The 21,988-nt window shown below is 48.7% G+C and overlaps 1 protein-coding gene across 1 annotated transcript in view; it reads left to right on the top strand.

The window, feature by feature from the left end:
• The first annotated feature begins 3,459 nt into the window (after positions 1-3,459).
• CRKL (CRK like proto-oncogene, adaptor protein) overlaps positions 3,460-21,988 on the top strand; it is a 28,225-nt gene continuing 9,696 nt past the window's right edge. Inside the window, exons 1-2 of the mRNA XM_006219083.4 lie at positions 3,460-4,220; positions 12,845-13,310. Of these exons, the coding sequence (XP_006219145.1) occupies positions 3,910-4,220; positions 12,845-13,310 (777 nt within the window). The 5' untranslated portion in view covers positions 3,460-3,909. The remainder of the gene's footprint in view (positions 4,221-12,844; positions 13,311-21,988) is intronic.

Raw genomic sequence — 21,988 nt, 5'->3', positions numbered from 1 at the left:
ACACTGAGACACAGTGAGACAGAGTCGGCCAGCATTCTCCGCAGCCGTCACTAGAGCTTCTGGATACCAAAGTGGAGCCTGGTTCAGAGAGGTCACCCGATGACAGAAGTGAGTAGTTAAGTTGATATTTTAAAGAGTTTGGTATAGAAAATTATAATGGAGATGTGAACATTATTTTATTAGTATTGTAGTAGCAAACTAATAGGAGGGAAACAAAATCTTCAGTGAGCACCTTCTTTGTTTTAGGGAGATAAGTTGGAAATAGATGTAAAACATGGGGCGAGAGTGAGAAGTGTGGAGTGAGAGTGAAGTTAACTGCAGCAGAGGGAAAGGTCTCCGAGGATGGGGCTCGTAAATGTAGTAGAAACTGAACAGGTCAACCAGTCCCTGCGGAGGCAGCATCTGAGAACCTCTGACCCGATCAAGTCAGCAGGTAAGCTCACTTCCTGCTTCTCTACCTACACGGTCACCATGGCCACGCCTCTTCTCACCTCAGCATCCCTGCTGGAAGAGAAGCTGGCACAGGGGGAAGGGACAGACACTTGTGAGGCAGCATTCCAGGAAGACTGCCTGGCCTTCACCGTCACCTGCAGGGTTGGACCTGCCCAGGCAGAGGAGAATAAAAAGTCCATGATGGGTCCCCAGGTGGTGTCCTCAGGATCAGGGATAGCAAGTCGGGAGTCCTGGCAAGTTGCTCAGGAAGCCTTGTCGGCCCTTTGCATCCAGACTGCAAATCTCTTTCAAGGCGAATGTAGGGACAATGCCACCTGGAAGCCCCGGGAACGAGTGAGGAGCTAAGGCAGAACCCTAATCTTTTATGTTTTCCCCCCTTTTTTATGTTTCCTTGTTGCTTCTCCGTTCATTTCCATTTTGTTACCTCTTAGCATCTAGAACATTTTTTAGAAAAAGAATTTAAGCTTGTCTCAGCTGTGCTAAGGAAGAACAAAGGAAAACAGTTACAATTTTTATTGTGAAAAATTTGAACATCTACAAAAGTACAAAAATATAATTAACAGCCCCCACCCACAAGCACACATGTCACCTGGCTTCAACAATTATCAACACAAGGCCATTCTTGTTCCGCCTGTATCCAACCCACAACCTGTACCCCACTGAACAAATGTGAAGCAAAAAGAAAGATATTTTGATCCATCTTTAAGAGGAATTTTTAAAGAGGGAAGCATGACACATTGGCAGCAGAATGGTGGTGGCATCTCAAATCCAAGTGATAAGAATTTGGGCTGTGACCACAGAGTGTGCAGAGTAGTCAGAGGGTGCAGTCAGGGTTCATCTGCTTTTATTTTATTTATTTTGAGGGTAATCAGGTTTATTTATTTTAATGAGGTACCGGGGATTGAACCCAGAACCTTGTGCATGCTAAGCATGGCACTCTACCACTGAGCTATATCCCCCCAACCCATCTGCTTTTAGAATATATGTTTCCAACTCATCCATAGAGAGGTGACCCTCAAAGTCTTCATAGAGATTAGCCTACAAAAGGAGAAGGTGTGGAGAGGCTGTGACTAAGCTTCTACACTTCGAGGCTGGAGACAAAAGTGCTGTAGAACATACTGGGGAAAGTGCATTTGGAGAGATGGACGACATTATGTGAGTGTTTCAGGAGCTCAAAAAAAAAAAAAGTCTTTCCAGAAAGAGCATTTCAAACACCTTAGAGCCACATAGATCAAGGAACATGATGGGTTCAAGGAAGATAACTGATCTCCAAAGGCCAGTTCCAGGCGAGGGAAGGGTAGAGCCAAAGAGAAGCAGGCTGTGCAAGGAGTGGGTGATAAGGAAGTAAAGTTTGGCCATGAAAAGTAGTCAGAGTATAAAATGGAAGATTTTCCTCCCACCCTCACGCACCTACTGAGAGATCTGTATACTTTCACGCTTGGGGAGGTAGAAGCCCAGGGCCAGGCTGAATTATAACAAAAACTTCTCGTAAGATGCTTAATATGTACCAGGGACTATTTCAAGCACTTTACCCTTATTAACTCATTTAGTAATACAGAAGGCATGATGGTAAGACTTACCATGGTGAGCATTTTGAAATGCACAGAAATATCAAACCTCTCTGTTGTGTACCAGGAACTAACATAGTGTTGTAGGTTGATTATACATCAGAAACAACAAAGTCATAGAAAAAGAGATTAGATTTGTGGTTATTGGGGAGGGCAGTCAGGGAAGGGGAAATTGGATGGTACAAACTTTCAGTTATAAGATAACTATTGGTGATGTAATGTACAACATGGTAAATGTAGTGAACACTGCTGTAGGTTCTCTTTGAAAGAGAATAAATCCTAAGGGGCTCTCATCACAAAGGAAAAATACCTTTTTTCTATTTAATTTTGTATCTATGAGATATTCACTAAATATTTTTTCTATTTCTTTAGTTTTGTATCTATGTATATTCACTAAACTTGAGAAAATCATTTCACAATGTAAGTCAAATCATTATCCTGTCCACCTTAAACTTACACAGTACTGTATGTCTATTATATCTCAATAAAACTGGAAGAAAAGTAAATAAAACACATTCGAAAATGAAAAAACACATGGTGTGGGGAGGGTATAGCTCAATAGTAGAGCGTATGCTTAGCATGCACAAGGTCCTGGGGTTCAAGCCCCAGTACCTCCATTAAGGAAAAAAAAAAACTATATGAAAAAACACATAAGGCATGGAACGAATTCAGTCAGCTAGTCATTTGAGCTAGCAAGCCTTCAATTTCTGAGCTGCTCGAACACCAACATGAAAGTATGCGGGGGAGCTGAAAACCTGCTTATGCTGAGTCACAGAAGGCACTAGACCTTGACAGTTCCTCTCGAGTTTGCCCCAACAGACCTGCCCATCACCCTGCCCTTGCAGGGCAGGTTTACCCTAGAAGAGCGGGTGCAAACGGCCCCAAGGGGACTGCGCCGGCAGAGGGCTCCAGGCGTGGGTTCGTGCTGCCGCGTCCCCCTCGTCGGACGCGCTTCCCCCGGTCCAGCTCAGGGGCCGGAGGTTTATCTCCACAGCCGCCATCCGACGGACGCGGAACATCACTCGGGGCGGGACGCGCGCGGGGCCCAGAGGAGAACCGGGCAGAGCCGACCCCGCCCCTGAAGGGGCATTCCGCAGTGCAGGGCGAAAGGGCTCCGTCCACTCGCCGACCACTCTACCCCGGCCGTCCACTCGGGGCCCCGCCGCCCCGCCGCCCCGGGCCCGCACGTCCCGCTTTGTTCCCAGGGCGGGTTGTGGAAGGGCCGCTCGCGACCCGCCCTGCCGTTTCCCGGCAGCGCCCCCGGCGGCCCAAGGCACGAGCGCCTGCCGCGCCGCGCTCGGAGCGCGGAGTCGCGCACGATGTGGGGCGCGCACGAGAAGCGCCCGCCTGCGCTCCTGATTGGCCGCGCCGCGTGACGTCACGGGGAGCGCCCCGGCGGCCGCTGGGAGCCGGCGCCCGCGCGTGCGCAGACGCAGAGCGTTGAGCGGAGGGGGAGGTGGCCGGCCACTTCTCCCGCGTCCGCCATTTTGTTGCTGTGGCTTTCGGGAGCGGGCTGGGCGAAGCGGCCCCGGCGGCGCGGCGCTCCCGGAGGTCCGGTGCTCGGAATTGCCGCGGGGCTCGGTGCGGAGCGGCGGGAGCGCGGGACCGGCGCGCGGCGCGCCAGGAGTGACTGGAGCCTCCCCGGGCGGCCTCCGCCGCGCTCGGCTTCGCCGCCGCGACCCGGACAGGGCCCGCTCTGCCGAGCCGGCTCCGTTGGTGAGGCTGCCCCGGAGCAGGCGGGCGGCGTGGAGGATGCTGCGGGCCCGCCGCCGGGAGGAAGGCGCGGGCTCGGCCCTGTAGACGCGCGGTGACCCGGAGGCCCGGCCCGGCCCGCAGCCGACGTCGGGCGGAGCGTCCAGCGCAAGCAGAGCAGCCGCCCGGCCGCACCATGTCCTCCGCCAGGTTCGACTCCTCGGACCGCTCCGCCTGGTACATGGGGCCGGTGTCTCGCCAGGAAGCGCAGACCCGGCTCCAGGGCCAGCGCCATGGCATGTTTCTGGTCCGCGACTCGTCCACCTGCCCCGGCGACTACGTGCTGTCCGTGTCCGAGAACTCGCGGGTGTCCCATTACATCATCAACTCGCTGCCCAACCGTCGCTTCAAGATCGGGGATCAGGAGTTCGACCACCTGCCGGCCCTGCTGGAGTTCTACAAGATCCACTACCTGGACACCACTACCCTCATCGAGCCGGCGCCCAGGTACGCGTGCAGTGCGGGTGCGGGGCGGGCGTGGGACCGGTTCCCCCCGTCCTGAACCACATGATTTTCCAGAAGGCCTTCGGAACGTAAGGTCGTGTCGGGATCTGGGTCATGGAGTCGAGGGGTGCGTTTCAGACACATCGGGCTGCGGGTGCCTAGTGAAATTCCACGCCTTTTGCCTTTTGTCTTGCTCTCTGTTTAATTATGCGAGAGCAGGGTTTTGTTTTTGTTTTTTAAACCTTTTTGGGACCACAGACTTAGAGAACCTGCAGACAGCCGTGGCACCCACCCCCGTAAACGCACGCACACACAAGTTTGCACACCATTGAAGGTCTTGGACTCCCTGCAGGTCTCTGAACAACTGGAGTGCAGCCTTTGCAACACTCGATAGATGAAAATGCTTTAGCGTTTAGAAACAGATACCTGTAACTGTGACACATCATAAATACTGCCTGATGCCAAGTTTGAAATGTCAGGCACTTATTTTATAATACATTAACTACAAACATTTTTTAAAAAGGTGCTTTCGCTTCAACAAAGACTTTTTTTTTTTAACAGTTTTCCCTCAAGCCGCACCATTAATAGGCTGGAAATCCATTTGGTTAAATTCCAAGGAGGATTAGGCTAGAATGTTGCTAAAGGAAATTTCTGAATGACATTCAGTCTTAATTCCATCCTAGTTCAATTTCATTTGTGCTTTTTGTATTAAGTATTAATAATTTATTGCCTGTTTTAAAGTTAAGAACCCAGAGTGACGCTAAGCAGCAGGTATCTTCTTTTCGTTTGATTATTTGCCTTAATGTTTTTGTTAGAGGTTTCTTTTATTTAAATGATGCCAAACTTGAGCTGAAGAAATTGCCTAGAATTAAAAATAAAAAATATTTCACTGCCTAGTTTATTTCTTATACATTTATTTAACAAGGGCAGGGTGCTAATATAGATTCTTTGGGATAAGATGCTTCTGATTTTATAGATTGGCTGACAAGAGATTACTCTGAGTTTTACATGTTAAAAGCTATTATAATTAATTAAGGAGCCCACTGGATGCTTAAGTGTTGCTTCTGTGGGATAGAAGTAGAGAAGAAACAAAGGCATGACAGTGTAATGACTGTAAGATTAACTACCGAACTAAATGGACTTTTAAAATGGAGAGAAGGTGATTATAAATCAAATACTGTATAACAAAGACCTAGACATCAAGAATCTGATTGGTGAAGCGTCCAGGTCCTCAAAGATGCTGGTAACTGGATTTAGCTGGAGCACAATAGAACTCCAGCGTAAGGGGTTGGACGGGGTCTTAGAACCCACTGTAATGAGATTGGAAATATGTTTAAGTAAATGTTTCCTAGCTTGTGAAGGTGAAGTCGGTCGTTGATTTCAAGCATTTATGAAGCCACGCTCTGCACAATGCATCGTGTTTGCTTCGAGGTGGCAGGTACTATAATTCAGCTGTTTCAGAAAGTGTGGGTGAAGGACTCAGTCCCCTTCTAGAGGGAGAAAAAGGAACGTGCCTCAGTGGCTTCCTCTTCCCGCAGAACCGACTCCAGACTTTCCATGCATATGTGTCTTTAATGCGTGTCCTCACCCCCCACACTCCCCTTAGTGCAGCACCGCTGAGAGCCATCCCTGCACACCTGCTCACACCTTCCATACCTTTGCTCAGGTTGTGGGCAGCCCTGCCCCACCTGCTTCTCACCTGCTAAGATCTTCCTGGTTGTTCCAGGGCCTTCACCTGACCCTCCCCCTCCAGTTCAGCTTTAATTATTTCTCCTCCCCTGTGCCCTCTGCCCCAGGCATTTTGCTGTTACGTGGTTTCTCTTTTTCCCTGGTATCTTGGAGAACTGTCACAGTGCTGGCTGAATTCGGTTCTGACTGGGTTTACTTCGTTATATTGGGTCTGAATTGTCTCTCCTGTCCCCGAAATTGATGGATTTGGTTTGATACGTGACTGGCCTGCTGAGGGCAAGCCTTGATCAAATGCAGGAATCACTGTGATGCTTTTTCTTGCCCCAAACAGGATAAATTAAGTAGCTTAGTGTTTTAAGCATCAAAACAGCTCTTGCAGCCAGTTTCATGTCCCCTGGCTAATAGTTCTTTTTTGGGGGGTGGAGGGCAGTCTATTTTGCTTAGCAAAAGGCCACAACTGTATGATGCAGAATTTAAGGACTGGTGTTCTAGTTTGACCTTTTTTAATTGGAACATTCCTTAGCTTTTAATTAACTTTTAATTTTATATTTTCATTCAAATAATACTAGAGAATTCTTCCCCAAGGATAGGTAAAGATGGGTGGCAGTCGTGCTTTCTCCATCAAGGAACTTAGATTTCAGTGGAGGAGACAGATTCAAGTGGAAAAGTAAATGCAATCCTTAGAAGGTGTGTAAACACTCTGAAGGAAATAAACCTGGGCGGAGCAAGTAATAGAAGGTGGTGTGGTCAGAGGGTGTGCACCTGTGGGAGGGCAGAGAGGCCATTCCACAGAGCCCTGAGGTGAGAAAGACAGCAGTGTGCTGGGGGTGTGGTTCTTGAAGACTGGGGTTTAGGGATAGGATGGGCAAAGTAAGGAAACTGGATTTTACTTAAAGCACTGGGGATGCCAGGAAGAAGTTTGCAGCAGGGAGTGGCCTGGGGCTGTTACTGCAATCCAGGTCAGAGTGGTGGTGACTGATGGATTGGTGGAGGCCATGGGTCATAGTTCATGTAAGCATCACAGGGACTGGCTGACAGCTGTGGTTTCTGGGAGGTAGGTTGCTGGTGCGGAGGGGTGGTGAGGAAGAGAGAGGCAGAGACTCGGATGACCTGGTGTTTTTGTAGCTGTCTGTCCTCCTGATTTACCTTATTAATTGCCTTTTGAGTTTGTGATATTCATTCTTGTCTTAGATTTTAAATTTAACCCCATAAAGTATGTCAGTGGCTTTTGATTTTTGAATGACCCTAAGTGACTTGCTTTCTGCGTTTGGGTATAATTTCAATATTAAACATCATTTGATAAATTTGTTTTTGTCTCCATCTTATTTGAGTATAAACATTTTTAAGATTCTGTTTATTAAGTTGTAGTTAGCATTCAGGTGAGTGTTACTGTTTTTTTGCTTCTGCCTTAATAGAGGCTGTTTCCAGTTTAACAACAGAATGTTTCAGGTTTCTGAGTGAATTTAGTTTAGGTATGAAATACATTTTCCCATAGTTTAGAAACTTGAAAGTGTGTTTTGCGTAGTTTGCTTTGCTTATAAAATTTCCCAGCTCTCAGTTATGTGGCTGTATGGTGGCTAGTAGAGCAATCATGAGAAGTAAAAATTGAAAACTGAGGCAGGTTATCCTGTAGAGAAAATCTTGTGTTTTACTCGGCAGACATCACATGCTACGTGGACTGGTAACATGGACGTTGACTCAGCCGTGCCCTCTGTGCATCTGAGGGTCTTCCTGGTTATTGACACTTACTGCACCTGCTACAGTCTCGTAGCTGCGGGGGGATGCGCAGCCCTGAGGAGGGGCCAGCCCTGCGGAGACCAGAGGTGCCACAGGCAGCACGGTCACACCCCCCTGTCACAGCCCCTGCCTGGATGTTAAAGGAACTTAAGTCTGGACTGGTAGAGTGAGGAATCAGGGAGAAGGATTAACAGTAATTTTAGTTAGCGTAGAATTGGGCACCGTGGGTCAACCTGTGGGTTTCTTCTTAGCAGTAGCTTAAATCACCTAAATTCAGTGGAGGTGAGATACATAAACACTGGCATTATGCTGGAGGCTGTTCCCGGGGCACAGAAGGTACTGGAGCCATTTGATTTGTGGCTTTTCCTTTGTTTAAGACTCAAATTCAGAGAAGTTTTTATCTAAGAAAGAATTTTCCTTTTGATCTGAACAGTTGGACTGGATTATTTCTGTGGTTCCTTCAGGCTAAAATATCTTAGTTCTTTCTGATGAATAAAAGAGGCAGTGGTTTTTAGTGGGAATTCAGGTTACCCTGGAGTCTGGGCTGAGATCATAACAAGTGAGATGGGGCCACCAGGCATGTGGCAGCTAGTCTGGAACGACGGTGAGCGGTGGTGAGGTGGAGAGGCAGCCAGCGGACCCAGAGGCACACAGGGTCTCCCATCTGTAGAACAGATTTCTGCAGGGTCAGGGAATTGGAGTGGCAAGGCTTCTCTGTGTTTTCAGAAGGAACAAAAGGATGGAAACAAGAATGGCAACTGCTTCCCTGTGTCTTTGGCATTATAATTTTATTAGCTGGAATCTCAGTATATTTTGAGTTCTACCCTGTTTCAACACCTACTACTAGGCTCCTGGAAGAGGAGGTGCTCTGAACTGATTCTGGAGGGATGAGAACAGGTATACGAAGGAGAAGAGATGGGACAGTGCCAGCAGGAGGGCCCAGGTCTGATCACAGGGGACAGTCCGCGAGCTGGGCAGGGAGGAGGGTGCCCAGTTGTAAAGGGGCTGTCGAAACGTTTTCAGAAGAGAATTGTCATGAATGGTTTTCCTTCTCAGAAGCTGTGGAACTGGTGGGGAGAGTCTGGGCTGTGGAACTGCTGAAGGGCTGTCCCAGGAGGGCTGTGAGAAATTGAACTCAGGTCAGATGCACCTGGAATGTAAAGTGGAAGCTGACACCCTGCTGGGCAGTCCTATTTGGGGAAGGGTGAGGTGTGGCTCCAGGGATGATGGAATGGTGCCTCTGATAGAATGGAGGAGAAAGGAGAGGGGGATTGTCCTCAGCAGGAAGCCAGGTGGTGGTCAGCAGTGTGCTGAGTTTGTTGTCCAGAAGAGAGCTGGGTCTGAGCAGAGGCTGGGAGCTGGCGCAGAGGAAAGTCCTCGGGACAGAGTGGAGCCTGCGTGGGAGCGAGGGTCCTCGGTGTCCCATACCATTGAGTGGTAGAGAAGGATCAGCTACTTGAAGCACTATCAGTAGACGGGTGCTCAGCCATTCTTCTTGGAATTGATTCTTTTACCGTGTATTTTCCTCTCCAACTTTTTATTATGAAATCTTTCGTGCATACACGAGAGTACATGTGTATGTGTCTGTAATGAGGAAAACCTCTACGTCCATGTCCACATTACCCCCTTTAAAAAACTAGAACGTTACCAGCACCTTTGAAACTCTCCCACCAGAAGTTGGTTGTGTTGCTTTCTTAGCATGAACAGGAGATTGTGAGCTTAGAAGGTGTTAACACTGAAGTTTAAAGGAAATGTTTTGTCTGTGGTTTATACGTGAAGGTGAGAATGCTTTTAATCAGAAGACACCAAGAGCCAGTCACCAGTTAGTCATCCCAGGCTTGCTGTTCCAGAGTGCCTGGACGGAGGCAGAGATAGGGAGAGGCATAGGTCTGGGGGGGGTGTGTGTTCGCATGTGCGTCTGTGTGCTGGTGCTATTTACAATCTCAATCATGGAACAGATTGCGAAATGATTGAGAAACAATGAATTGTTCCAGCTTTATGTTTCCTATTTCTTTGGGCAGTGGGGTCAAACGAAAACGTTAAGTATATCTGACTTGCCATTATCATAGTTTCATCTCTGCAGTGGAACTGAGGTGTAATTTGCAGTGGATTTTGACGAATATAGGAGTGACAGAATGGGAGTGGAGGGCTTTAAAGTTATGTCAGGGATGTGGCCCGGAGATTTAGGGTATATTTGTGCATGTGCAGAGGCAGGAAAGGAGCCCCAAGGTCACTGGCAGTACAGAGTGGACAAACCGTAGGCTACCTTCCATCATTGTCAGGTTTGTGCACAGCCCTCACCAGTGAAGTGTTGAAATTGGAAGCGCGCCCTCTGCCTCCTCTGACTCAGTGATCTCAACCAGGAAGCAGCCAGCTTGCAGTGAAGAACTGGGCAGTAAACCCTTTAAGCTCTGTGGGCCATACAGTTGCTGTCACAACTGCTCAGCTCTGCCCTTGTAGTGCAGAAGCAGTCGCAGACGGTACTGTGATCTGATCAGATTTCATTCACAAAACCAGGTGGCAGGCCGAGTGGCCTACAGGCCGGAGTTTGTGGATCCCTGGGCCAGACTCACAGGTAGTTTTTGTACAGTGTACTGGAGCTGAGAATGGTTATTACCTCTTTTTAAGGGTTATATAAAAAGAAGACTGTCTGGCAAAGACCACATGTAGCCCCCCAGCCTACAGCATGTGGCAGCCCTTGACAGCAATCTGCTGCCGTCTGGAGGGCCCCACCAGCCTGGTCCTGCTCTGTGCCTACAGGAACCAGCCCCAAGCCCAGAGCTCTGGGGTGGCTTGTCAGGAGTGATGGAGCCCATGGCCTCTGGTCTTTTTCTGATGTGGAACCAGACTACGTACAGAAACCTGTCTTCCAGAGTCTTCCAGCCTCACAGAGGCTAGTCTTTGGCTTTTGTGCATCACCCCCGTGTCTGTTCTCCTGACCCTTCCACAGCTCACACCTTCCTCTGGACCCTGTTAGACTCTGTCAGGCTAACATGAATTACCCTCTGTGCTGACAGTTGCCTTCTAGTCTCTTGCAACTGCTAAGTCTGCAGTCTGGTGAACAGGAGCTTGGTGTGGATTCATGGTGTGTCCCAAGTTCTCAGTACACAGAGAGGCCAGTGGACACCTGGGTAAATGGATCTCACTAGTGTTTACCCTGTTGAAGCTGTCCTGGTGTCTTCACATCTGCGTAGAACTGACTGCTTTTCACTTCTCACTGCACACACAGTGAAATGACCGGCAGAGGAGGTCTGGGATGGAACCAACTGCACTGTTAGTAAAACACCTGAGATTTGTGTAGTATCACCCAAACTTTTTACAGAATCTCTCTGTGGCCTTTGAAATTGGAACAGGGGTATACTTTGGGGAAGTGAGGGTGCTGAGTCCCGGTGAGGACCTCTTGTGAACTTTCACACACATGGCATTAATTCTCCCACCCCAGAGAGACACAGGGGTGGCCCTGAGGCTGCCTAGTTCAGAGGTTGTCACCGAGGACTCCAGAGCCAGATTGCTGGTACAGACCCAACCCTGCTTGGGCTTCCACGTCTGTCAGGTGGGGAGTATGTTACCTCCAGGATTGCTGTGAGGATTCGATGCTTTACCATCTGCCAGGAGTGCAGCCAGAGCCTGACGTCCATGTGCGTGTCAGCTCTTCCCTCCTGTTGAGGCTTGTGGTCTCTCTCCTTAAAATACTGATGCTCAGCAGTTTGCCCCTTGGTTTGTCAGGTTGTTAATAAGTAACAAGACCTTTGAGGTTGTAAATCAGGGTCCTGTTCAGCAAGGTATCCTGACTGTGAAGCTGGTCATTTACATTAAAAAGACGTAAGTCTTGCCAAATTACAAAAACTGGCTTTTGGAGAGTAGCGTGGCACTATGTACCAAGGACCATGAAAATGTTCCTGGTCTACCTGGGAATGTAGGCGTTACAAAAATGTAACAGGGACCATCTGCTCAAAAGAGTGTGTGACACTGATGATGATATAGAGAGAAAACCTGGCTAGAAACAGGGCTGGTTGCAGCAGGCTTTCGGAGCAGCAGAGTGGGCAGACGCTGGACTGCCCCAGCAGAGCAAGACTAGGGCTGGGGGGGGAGGTGGGACTGTAGTTCAGTTAGGGCAGGTCTATGGGATTTTTTTTTCTCTTTTGTTTTCCTTTTTCTTGCTGAATGTTGTAACATGGTGACACTTCGAAAAGGAAACTTTTTTTTAAATTAAAATCCTTAAACGTAAGAGATTGCTTTGTTATCTGAAATAACTTTCTAGATCATTAACAGGGAGAAAGAAACTGGCCATGGTCTAATTGAAGATAAAACAACAGTGGTCAGTGGTTAAACAGGCATATATCCTGTGCTGGCACACCCCCTTGGGGGCTGTTCTAGACCCAGGCTCTGGTAACGGTCCCACAGGCCAAGTCACCCTGAAAGAGGTGAGGACTCTGGATGAAGCCCAGATGACTCTGATGTAGATTCTGTGCTTTCGAGAGGTAGGGAGGAATGCTAATAATGGTAATAGTTTTTCTCAAAACTTAATGTATTTGCAACTTTTCAGGACATTTCTTAGATGAAGAGAGACCTTCTTTTGCAGGAGTGTTAGAGATGGGGTGTTGGGAAGAGCAGGGACCCCAGAGAACGTTCACCAGCATGCTGGCTGGGTCACGCTGGACCTGTGAGCACAGCAGAGGGGGTGATGTGAGGCTTGGATGGTGATTCCTGTACCAGATGCAATATGGGTTTATTTTTAATTTGGCAAGCATGTAATTCCTTTCCCGGTTTTTGTATTTTGAGGGACATGGAGGCCGTTGTCTTGTCTCTGGGTGCTTGGGAAGGCGAGCAGGACATGTGTGGTAGATTGGGACCAGGAGGAAGAGTGTGTGGTCGTGACAGGGCCCAAAGGAAGGCAGCAGCTGATCTTGCTGGAGATTTAAAATAAATTCAGGTGTCTGTATGTGTAAACAAAAGTTTCATGTAAAATAGAGATGGGGGTGGTGTGCTGTCCCTTGGGTGATTTTTAAAAGTCTCATTCAGGATGTTAACTTCTCTGCATTACAAACTGCAGAGAGTAACAGTGTGACCCAGCCTCCTTGGTTACTGAGAACAGGAGAGGGGAGTAATCCATTCCAGAATTAAATGGCTTATTACAAGTTTGACCAGCACCCATGTAGAGGAAGATTTCTCTCTTAGAATAATTCTCTTTCTCTCTGAAGGTATCCGAGCCCGCCGATGGGGTCTGTCTCTGCACCTAACCTGCCTACAGCAGAAGAAAATCTGGAGTATGTGCGGACTCTCTATGATTTTCCCGGGAATGATGCCGAAGACCTGCCCTTTAAAAAGGGTGAGATCCTAGTGATCATAGAGAAGCCGGAAGAGCAGTGGTGGAGTGCCCGGAACAAGGACGGCCGGGTCGGGATGATCCCCGTCCCCTATGTTGAGAAGCTCGTGAGGCCCTCTCCGCACGGGAAGCAAGGAAACAGGAATTCCAGCAGCTATGGCATCCCGGAGCCTGCTCACGCGTACGCCCAGCCGCAGACCACGGCTCCTCTGCCTGCAGCTTCCAGCAGTCCTGGGGCCACCGTCAACCCTTTGCCATCCACACAGAATGGACCTGTCTTTGCAAAAGCAATCCAGAAACGAGTGCCCTGTGCTTATGACAAGACCGCCTTGGCCTTGGAGGTAAAGTCTGTGGAGGCTGGTTGTCGTCCTTTGACACTTAGCTTTCCCTCTTAGTTTTAATCTTGTTTTGCAAAGTAATAACTGCTCATTTAAGGTGAATTCATGGGATGAGCACTGGGTGATTTTGGAAGATGCACTGTGAGGTTTCCACGTAATTCATTATCCTTTCCTAGTCCTTGTTTCTCTCAAGTTAGCCTTCTTGCTGTTTTCTGCTCCCAAAGCCTTGGGCTTACTCTTAGAGTTGGTTTTCTTTCCAACAAGGAAAGGTGATGGTTGAGAAAGACCCATGACCTAAAGATGAAATCGAGCCACAGATGGACACACAGCCACTGTCGAGGTCCGTATTTCTAACCCTGTGGTCAGTGAGGAGAAATATGAATAGACGTCATAGAATTTCTCTTTAGCTGGATAGGGGTTGATTTCTAAATGTCTCAGACCTTACTTATGTGAGATTTTGTAAATTATAATAGCTTGAAATAGAACTTGAACAAGAAAGTCCTGAAGAGCAGTGTTGAGGAACCAGAGTGGGGTGTAAATCACAGAAGGTAGAAGTTTGATGAGACGTTCTTTAAGCCCAGAGTTACTGTGTATGAGCACAGACCTCATGCTGGGTCTTGGGACAGAAGGATCTTCCGAAAAATAAGTAGATTCTGAAAATTCAAATTTTTAGAAGCATAGTCCCATAGATTTTTTTGTGCTGTTATTTTTTACTGATGTATTAAGTACATGAAGTGAGGTGAGCCCTAAACATTATTGTATTAGAATACAGGATTTAGTGCCACAGTTCCCCAGCTCCTTCATTTATTAATAACTTCTGAAAATGCTCTGTGAACCACATGCTGCAGTGTAACCGTCTCTGTGACATGATTCCAGTTTCATGCTCTCCCTCAGTGCATGCTTGTTAGAGAGGCTGTTCCCTGCTCCCCCTGAGGTCAGCGTAGGGCCCCTGAGTTTGGGAGGCGCCAGGGGCCGTGCTAGAGCCCCTGGCTTCGGAGCAGCCCTCCCACAGACATACAGCTATAGTTTCCATGTGTTTCACTGGTTATCCTCAGTTTTCTTTGGCCCAGGAGAAATATCCAAGTGACTACACCTGAAGGTTTGTTTTAGCGACCGAGGTGACTTTACCCTCTCGTGTTGGCCCTGAGGAGGGAGTGAGGAACAGCTGAAGCCTATGGCGAGGGCCAGGGGCTGTTACACTTCCCAGGGGATGACCAGGATGAAACAGAGGAAGCTGCCTCCACAGATCTGATCCAGGCCTGGCTGAGTAGGTCTTCTGGCTTTTGGGTCCACGCCTCAGCACCCTAAAGTAACTTGGGGTGTTCTGGGCATTAAATACCTTCCAGTTTGCATAGTGGCTTCAGCCCTTGGGGGCGTTTCCACGTCTGTGGTCTCCCCCTGGAGTAGGTTGCTGGGATTCAGAGTTGGTGTGACTTGGCGTGTGTTAGGCAGCTGACCACTGGCACCACCAGGCTGAGGTCCTCAGGGGTTGAGGCTCCCAGTCCGAATTCCAAGCCCTGTAAAGGAAATCAGGAAGTGGGTTCTTACCCAAGCCAGGGTTTAAAGCCTCCCTCTGTTGATGACACCTGCCTGTTGACCTCTGGCTCTGACATGTGCGTTTAGAACCCCCCACCTCCCGCATCAGAGTGAGCACAGAAGGGTAGTGGGGGGCCTCTGAGAGCTTGGTGTGGTGAATGGTCCAGAGGTCAGGGTGTTAGACCCGGACGAGGAGAAAGAGCCCTGTGAGAGGAGTACATTTTAAGATAACCGGTGTGCTCTGCCATCACACAGCTCTTTAAGTCTCAGCTCTGAAGTTTGCCGTCTCTGGGTGAGGTCTCCACCCTGCACCTCCTCGCAACACCAGCCCCCCTGTAAGCTGGTGAAAGATTTCAGGGATTCACCGAGAGTGGAAGGGGACCCAAGAAATAGACCTTTGCCAAGTTCCACTTCACGCTGTTTCTTATTTTGTGTGTCTAACTGAGGCTTTGGGCTCTGCTGGAAGTATTTTTGTGAATTATGTTATCTTCTAAGGCTGTTGCCTGTCTGATCTTGTTAAAAACAACTCTCTTGGGCCTGTTGCAATTAGGTTACCAGGAGAAGTGTTGAAATGAGAAAGGAGACAAATGGGGCAGAATGTGCCAGTAACCAAAGCTTCGTTCTCCCCCTTGAGATCGTGTTCCGGAGAGCGAGGGTGGCTTAGCTGAACTTCAGTTCCTGAATCATTTCACAAGTGTTTTATTTGTAAAACTTGATTTTCGAAAGAACAATTCTGCAAGTAAAGAGAGACTCTCCTCTCTTGCTCACCTCTTTTCAGGAAGGAGCTGACCTTGGGGTTTGGGCTGCAGGGGAAGCTTTGGTGCCTGAAGCCTCAGCCGGCAGGGCTCCCCGGGCCCTGGGAAGCAGGTCACATCCTGCCGGGATGTTCTCAGGTGGAGGGCGCAACATGGCCTCTCCCGAGGCAGATCGGCAGGTGGGGGTGTTTGGAGCGAGGGCGCTGCTGTCGTGTGTTCTCTGACGCAGCAGGTGGGCAAGATGCAGATACGCAGTCCCATCCCCCTGGACAGCTGTCCTACATTCTCTGAGCCGAAAAGGCACCCTGGCTCTGAACTTTGATGTCTGTCTGTTCACTCATCATCCATTCATGCAACCAGCCTGTGAGGGTGCCTTGTAGGGTCCTGCTGTCAGGCTTTCCGTCCAACGACAGATGAGACACAGACACCGGCAGTGTGATTGGTAACACAGAAAAGGAGGGAGTGAGGGTGGTCTGGGAAGGGTTCCTGGAGGTGTTGACCCTTGAGCTGAATTTTGAAGGATGATTAGAAGTTAGCAAGGCGAAGCGAGGAAGGCATTCCTGGCAGAGGGAGGAGCTTGTATGGACAAGACTGATGCCACTGTCGCTGCAGGTTGGTGAGGGCCAAGCATGTTGGGCACAGAGTAGCAGTGACAAGAGACAGAAGCGTGGGCAGTGAGCTTTGAGGTATCACCAAAGGGCTCAGCTGAGGAGATTCGCAATTCTCTTGTGCATCCTTCACTGAGGCGTGAAATTGCCAGTTTCTCACAACTGGATGGAGGTTCTGAAGTTTGCGGGTGGGCGGTTTGTTGATTGGTTTTAGGTAATTTAGAGCAAGTGCTTGAGTCTCCCTGCAGTAATGTGGCTCTCAAGCACTTGTGTTCAGCACACTTTCCTGGCTAGACAAGGGGGGAGGAAACTTAGTGCCCTCAGAGCTGTTCTGGCACTAGGGTGTCTGCTGTGTCCAGGTTCTTAGTGGAGCGGTCCCCATGGTACGGTCCTGGGGCAGTTGGTGATACAAGGGAGGGTCTGTGGAGCAGATGCTGAGGAGGAGCAGTGTCCGTTTCTCAGGTGCAGGTGAGGCTTGGAGTGACCTGGGCAGGGCTGGTGGAAATCAGGGATGCCCTGCTCCTTTAGTCGTCTTTCTGGAGCTCAACTTGGTACCTCCAGAAACAGTCTCTCCTTCAGCAAATGTTTATTGAGTGCCTGTTGTCAGGCAGGCATTGTTGCAGGAGTCTGGGGTGCAGACAGGGACGGCCCCTAATCTGTCCTTATGGGTCTGGCACACGGCTCCTCCAGTGGGTGACTCTGGTAGCAAAGGCGTCGTTCCCTGCTGGCGGCCGGCCACCTCCATCCCCTCCTGTGTCTGCTGCACCGGTGTCTGGACCTCAGCGTGGCCCTGGTGGTGTCTCTCTCGAGCTTTCTTGTTTGCTTTTGTTTTGTTTTGTTTGGGGGGTTTTCCTGGTCTTATCCCATGTGTACACTCCTGGTCTTTTACAGTCCTGGTTGTGTCACATAGCATGCAGATCACCCTTCAGTCTCATGTGACTGCAGACTTCATAAAGGCGCCATCCTCACCCCACCGCAGCCTCTCCTGCCCCACGTCTCTACCTGAAACAAGACAATGAGGTTGATCTGGGTGACTCGACTTGGTTGAGCCCACGCTGCCTCCAGATAGCCACTTCCCATTCCAAATCCTCATAAGCCATCCTTCTGCTAATTGCATGCAGAATTTTGAAGTTTGATTTCAGGCTAACCTTTTACATTTTACAGAAATTGCTGTCATCCCTGTTAGAACAAAAACCATGAGACTTGACCCTTGGGTCTGCCAGTGTGCTGTGATGTAATGCTTTGTGGCAGGTGACCAGCACTGACTCTTACTCCTGCCGCCAGTGTGTTTGGTCAGTCCTTGGACACCTGTCCCCATCAGCATGAGGACATCCTTCATCTCTGCTCAGGGTCCTGCTCTAGAGACTTGCTGGTCCACCCCCACTGTGGGCGTCTGCAGTTGCATCATTGAGATTTCTCCTTGGGTTGTCCACTCCCCAGTCGTGCTGAGACCCCAGTCATTGGGTTGCATCTGATCTCAGAATCTTTTGAATTGGCTTCCCTAAGGCCCACAGAATTCCTTTACTGACTGGCCTAGAATTCCCAGATTTCTGCTTCCACCGGAAACTAACTTTGCTTCGTTGGTTAGAATTGAATTCACATCAGCAGTTTCTTCATCATTACTTCCACTTACTGAGAGGAAGCTGTCTGCCAAGCAGCCCGAGGTTTCCCTAGTGCTGCCTGTGTTTTTAAGCTCTCCAGGATCGTCTGCGAGTTCCTCTGACTGGAACTTTATGCTCCCAGTGACGTGGGGTCTGCACAGAGGTCTGTCCAGGGCCATAGAGCCTCCCAGCATAGGGGCCTACTCTGTCTCCCGCCCCTACTCCCCTTCTCACCAAGGCCTGTCAGAGAGACCCACAAGCTAACACTTACCTTCTTAAATGAAGGACTTTTCGTCAGGGCCGCTGGCTTCTTCCCCCTTCTGTCATGACAGGTCACTTGTCCCAAACAGCATCCAGTTTTAGGAATTTGATTTACCTACATCTTCTGTGCCAGAAGTAACGTTTTTTTTCCTTCTAGCATTCTTACTGGGTTTTCATTAGAGAAGATCATTCTTGAAAGAATTTTGTTCCTCTTTCTTAATATGTAAATTGGGTGGGAATACCATGAAATTGAGGACCTAGTGTGGTTCAGGCAAGGCTTGTCCCAATCTGGTCCTTACCCTGAACTCAGTCTTCTGTATGTGGTAATAGCTGGGGGTAAGAAGAGCTGGCAGCCGGGGGCTTCACAGAGTTTTATTTTATTTCTTCTTTTTTTTTTTTCAATTGAAGTACAGTTGATTTACAGTGTTGTGTTAGTTTCTGGTGTGCAGCAAAAAGTTATGCCTATATTTTTCGTATTTTTATTTTTCATATTTTTATTATAGGTTATTACAAGATATTGAATATAGTTCCTTGTGCTATGCAGTAGGAGCTTGTTTTTATCTATTCTGTCTATAGTAAGTAGTTTGTATCTGCTAATCCCAAACTCCTAGTTTATCCTTCCCCCCTTTCCCCCCCGTAACCATAAACTTATTTTCTATGTCTGAGTCTGTTTCTGTTTTGTAAATAAATTCATTTGTGTCGTATTTTAGATTTCACATGTAAGTAATATCATCCAGTGTTTGTCTTTCTGTCTGACTTAGTCCACTTAGTAGGATAATTTCCAGGTCTATCCATCTTGCTGCAAATGGCATTATTTCATCTTTTTTTTTCTACATAGCTAAGTAGTACTCCGCTGTATATATGTGTGTGTATGTATGTGTGTATATATATATATATATATATACCACATCTTCTCTATCCAGTCATCTGTTGATGGACACTTGGGTTGCTTACAGGTCTTGGCTATTGTAAATAGTGCTGCTGTGAACGCTGGGGTGCATGTATCTTTTCAAATTAGAATTTTCCCTGGCTCTAGGGAGTGGGATTGCTGGTTCATAGGGTAATCTGTTTTCAGTTTTTTAAGGAATCTCCATGCTGTTTTCCATAGTGACTGCACCAAACTACGTTCCCACCGAACAGTGTAGGGGGAGGTCCCTTTTCTCCACAGCCTCTCCAGCATTTATTGTTTGTGGACTTCATAATGATGGCCGTTTTGATGGATGTGAGGTGGTACTGTAGTTTTGATTTGCATTTCCACAGAGAGTACTTAGTTAATCCTCGCAACTGCATCATTTAATGCCCATAGAACTTGAGGTTTGTGTCACTTGCTGACAGTCTCACCGTCAGTGTGTGGCAGGACTAGGGCTCAGCCCACGGTCTTTCTTTAAGCAGCTTTATGAGATACAATTAACATACACAGTTTACACACTTAAGTGAACAACTCAGTGGTCTTTGGTGCGTTACATTATTCACTTTTTTAAAATTGTGATGAAATATGCACAACGGAATTTGCCGTTGTTAAGTGCGCAGTTCAGTGGCATTAATTGCATTCACAGTGTGGTGCAACCATTACCACTATGTGTTTCCAGAATTTTTTCATCACCGCAAACAGAAACTAAGCATGAAGCAGGGACACCTCAGTCCCTTCTCCTGGGGCCCCAGTGACTCTAGTTTACCTTCCCCTTGTGTGGCTCTCCCTGCCCTCGATGCCCCTGTAGATGGCATCATCCCACATCTGTCCTTTGGGTCTGGCTTGTTTCACTTCGCATAGCGTTTTAAGGTTCTTGCATGTTGGAGTGTGTATCTTCATTCTTTTCCCATCATATGTATATACCACATTTTGTTACCTGTTCATTTGGTAACAGTCACTAACCTCAATAAGCACCTTTTGGTTATTGAGGACTGTTACGAACATTTGTATACAGGTTTTTGTTTGAATACCTGTTTTAATTCTTTTCAGTATGTGGTAGCTGTCTGTTTAACTTGAGGTCAGCCAAACCGCTTTCCACCGTGGCTGCACCGTTTTACTGTCCCACACGCAGTGCACAGGGTTCCGGTTCTCCATACTGTCACCATCACCTGTTATTTGCCCTTTTTTTAAATTATAATCATCCTGCTGGCTATGAAGTGGAAGCTTGTGCGTTTAATTTGCATTTTCATAATTTCCTCTTGACCGTTTTATATTGTCTTTGGGAAAATGACTGGTGGCTGTCGTACATGGGATTTTGCTTTGTTTTATGTCTTTTTTGGGTTACGGACCTCTTTGAGAATCTGGAGAATGCCATAGTCTTTCTCTAGGAAAACAGCATACAGTAATGTAGTTACACCAGTTCTGCATGTGCTTTCAGGATGTTCTCCAGGATCTGAGACCCATTTGTGTCACCCAAGTTAGGACTTCTGGTTCCAGGGTTTCCCAGTGTGCTCCTGGCCTTGTTTGAGTGCATCTGAGAGTGTCAGTACGGGCACTGAAGATGGTTGGGGAGCAGGAAGCTGCGTGGCTCCCAGGACGTGGGCTGCTCCTTGACCCGGGTGCCAGAGGGTGGGCAATAGGTTATTTCCAGAGCCCCTGCCCACACGCTGGACGAGCAGAGCTGTAGGACACATTGCCAGCGCCAGGGAATGTCCCTCCTGCCCTTTACTCTTGTGTGCTCCTCACCAGACATGAAGAGTGGGACTGAGCAGTGCCTGCCAGTGTGTGCCTGATGGCAGTTACAGCATGCACACCTCAGCCTGTTGGCAGGCCTTACCGCGATGAGGACTGTCACGGGATGACAGTAAAGACAGGGCGTGAAGAATGTCCCTGACCGGTTGATAAGGTCAGCCACATCTTCCAGGCCTAGGGTGATCCTTGAACCCAGTTTATATGCAACCATTTCAAGATCAATCTGCCGTCCCAAGTGAGGGCTGCTCTGGGCACAGTCCTTCTCCCAGGAAGCCAGAGAAGGGGCCTAGGACCAGGATTGAGAGCCACATGGCTGCGAAGCTCCTGGCCTTTTAGGGTCTGAGTCCGGGTACTCTTCAGGAGAGCCATGGAATGAGCTGGGCCACAGCCAGGCCCAAAAGTGTGGGTGGCAGGAGGCATTACAGGGCTGGGGCATGCCCGTAGACATAGAAAACAGCATGAGGAGGGGTGGGCTGTGCTCTGACACTTGGGACTCCTGAAAGGCCAGGGAGGCCTTCCTGGTTAAGTAGCCACCTGGAGTCTCCCAGCCCTCCTCCCTCCAGGTTCTGCTGGTCAGTGTTCCCACAGGCGGAGCAGGAGTTCTCGCACTGTTTTTGTCCACTACAAAAACAGCCATTTGTGGAGTATCTGCCTTGTCTGGACGGTGGATTATTGACCGACTGTCTCACAGTGGAGACAGGCTTCGTTGAGGTTAGGACTGCAGTGGGTATGCAGCAAATCTTCCTGAACTGATCCAGGAGGATCATGCAGAGAGTGTGCCAGAAAAGACCGTCGGCGGGGGGGTTGATGTTTGGGCAGTTTCCAGCGTCAGCCCCCGTTCTCTGTGTCTTCCCACTTTCATCCCCATCTGCTCAGGACCGTCACAGTAAGTTAGGACCCCCGTTTCCAGGCTGCCCTCATCCTCTCTCCTGCAAGGCATCCTTCCCATCTCCTCGTCCTTGCTGAGAGGACCCTTACTCCTGACTCCTGCAAACCCCCGTTAGTACAGAGCTTCTCCCTGCTGATTCCACTACTTCCCCGAGGCCAGGGGCCAGCCTGGCGGGGGCAGGAGCGTGGGGCCGGGGTCTGGGTTCTGTCTGGGAACCTCAGCTCCAGTAACAGCTACCATTTACTTTGCTGGGTGTTCTCGTTAACAGTTCCACGTAGTACTTCCTTTAATTATTGCAAGAACCTTTCGGAGTCAGAAGGAAACTGAGACTTGGACAACCCCAGCAGTTTGTCACAGACACTGAAGGTG

The sequence above is a fragment of the Vicugna pacos genome, chromosome 32 (genome assembly GCF_048564905.1).
Source record: "Vicugna pacos chromosome 32, VicPac4, whole genome shotgun sequence".
NCBI classification, from domain to species: domain Eukaryota; kingdom Metazoa; phylum Chordata; class Mammalia; order Artiodactyla; family Camelidae; genus Vicugna; species Vicugna pacos.
Note: the sequence above shows the minus strand (reverse complement) of the source record. Positions and strands in the feature narration are given on the sequence as shown.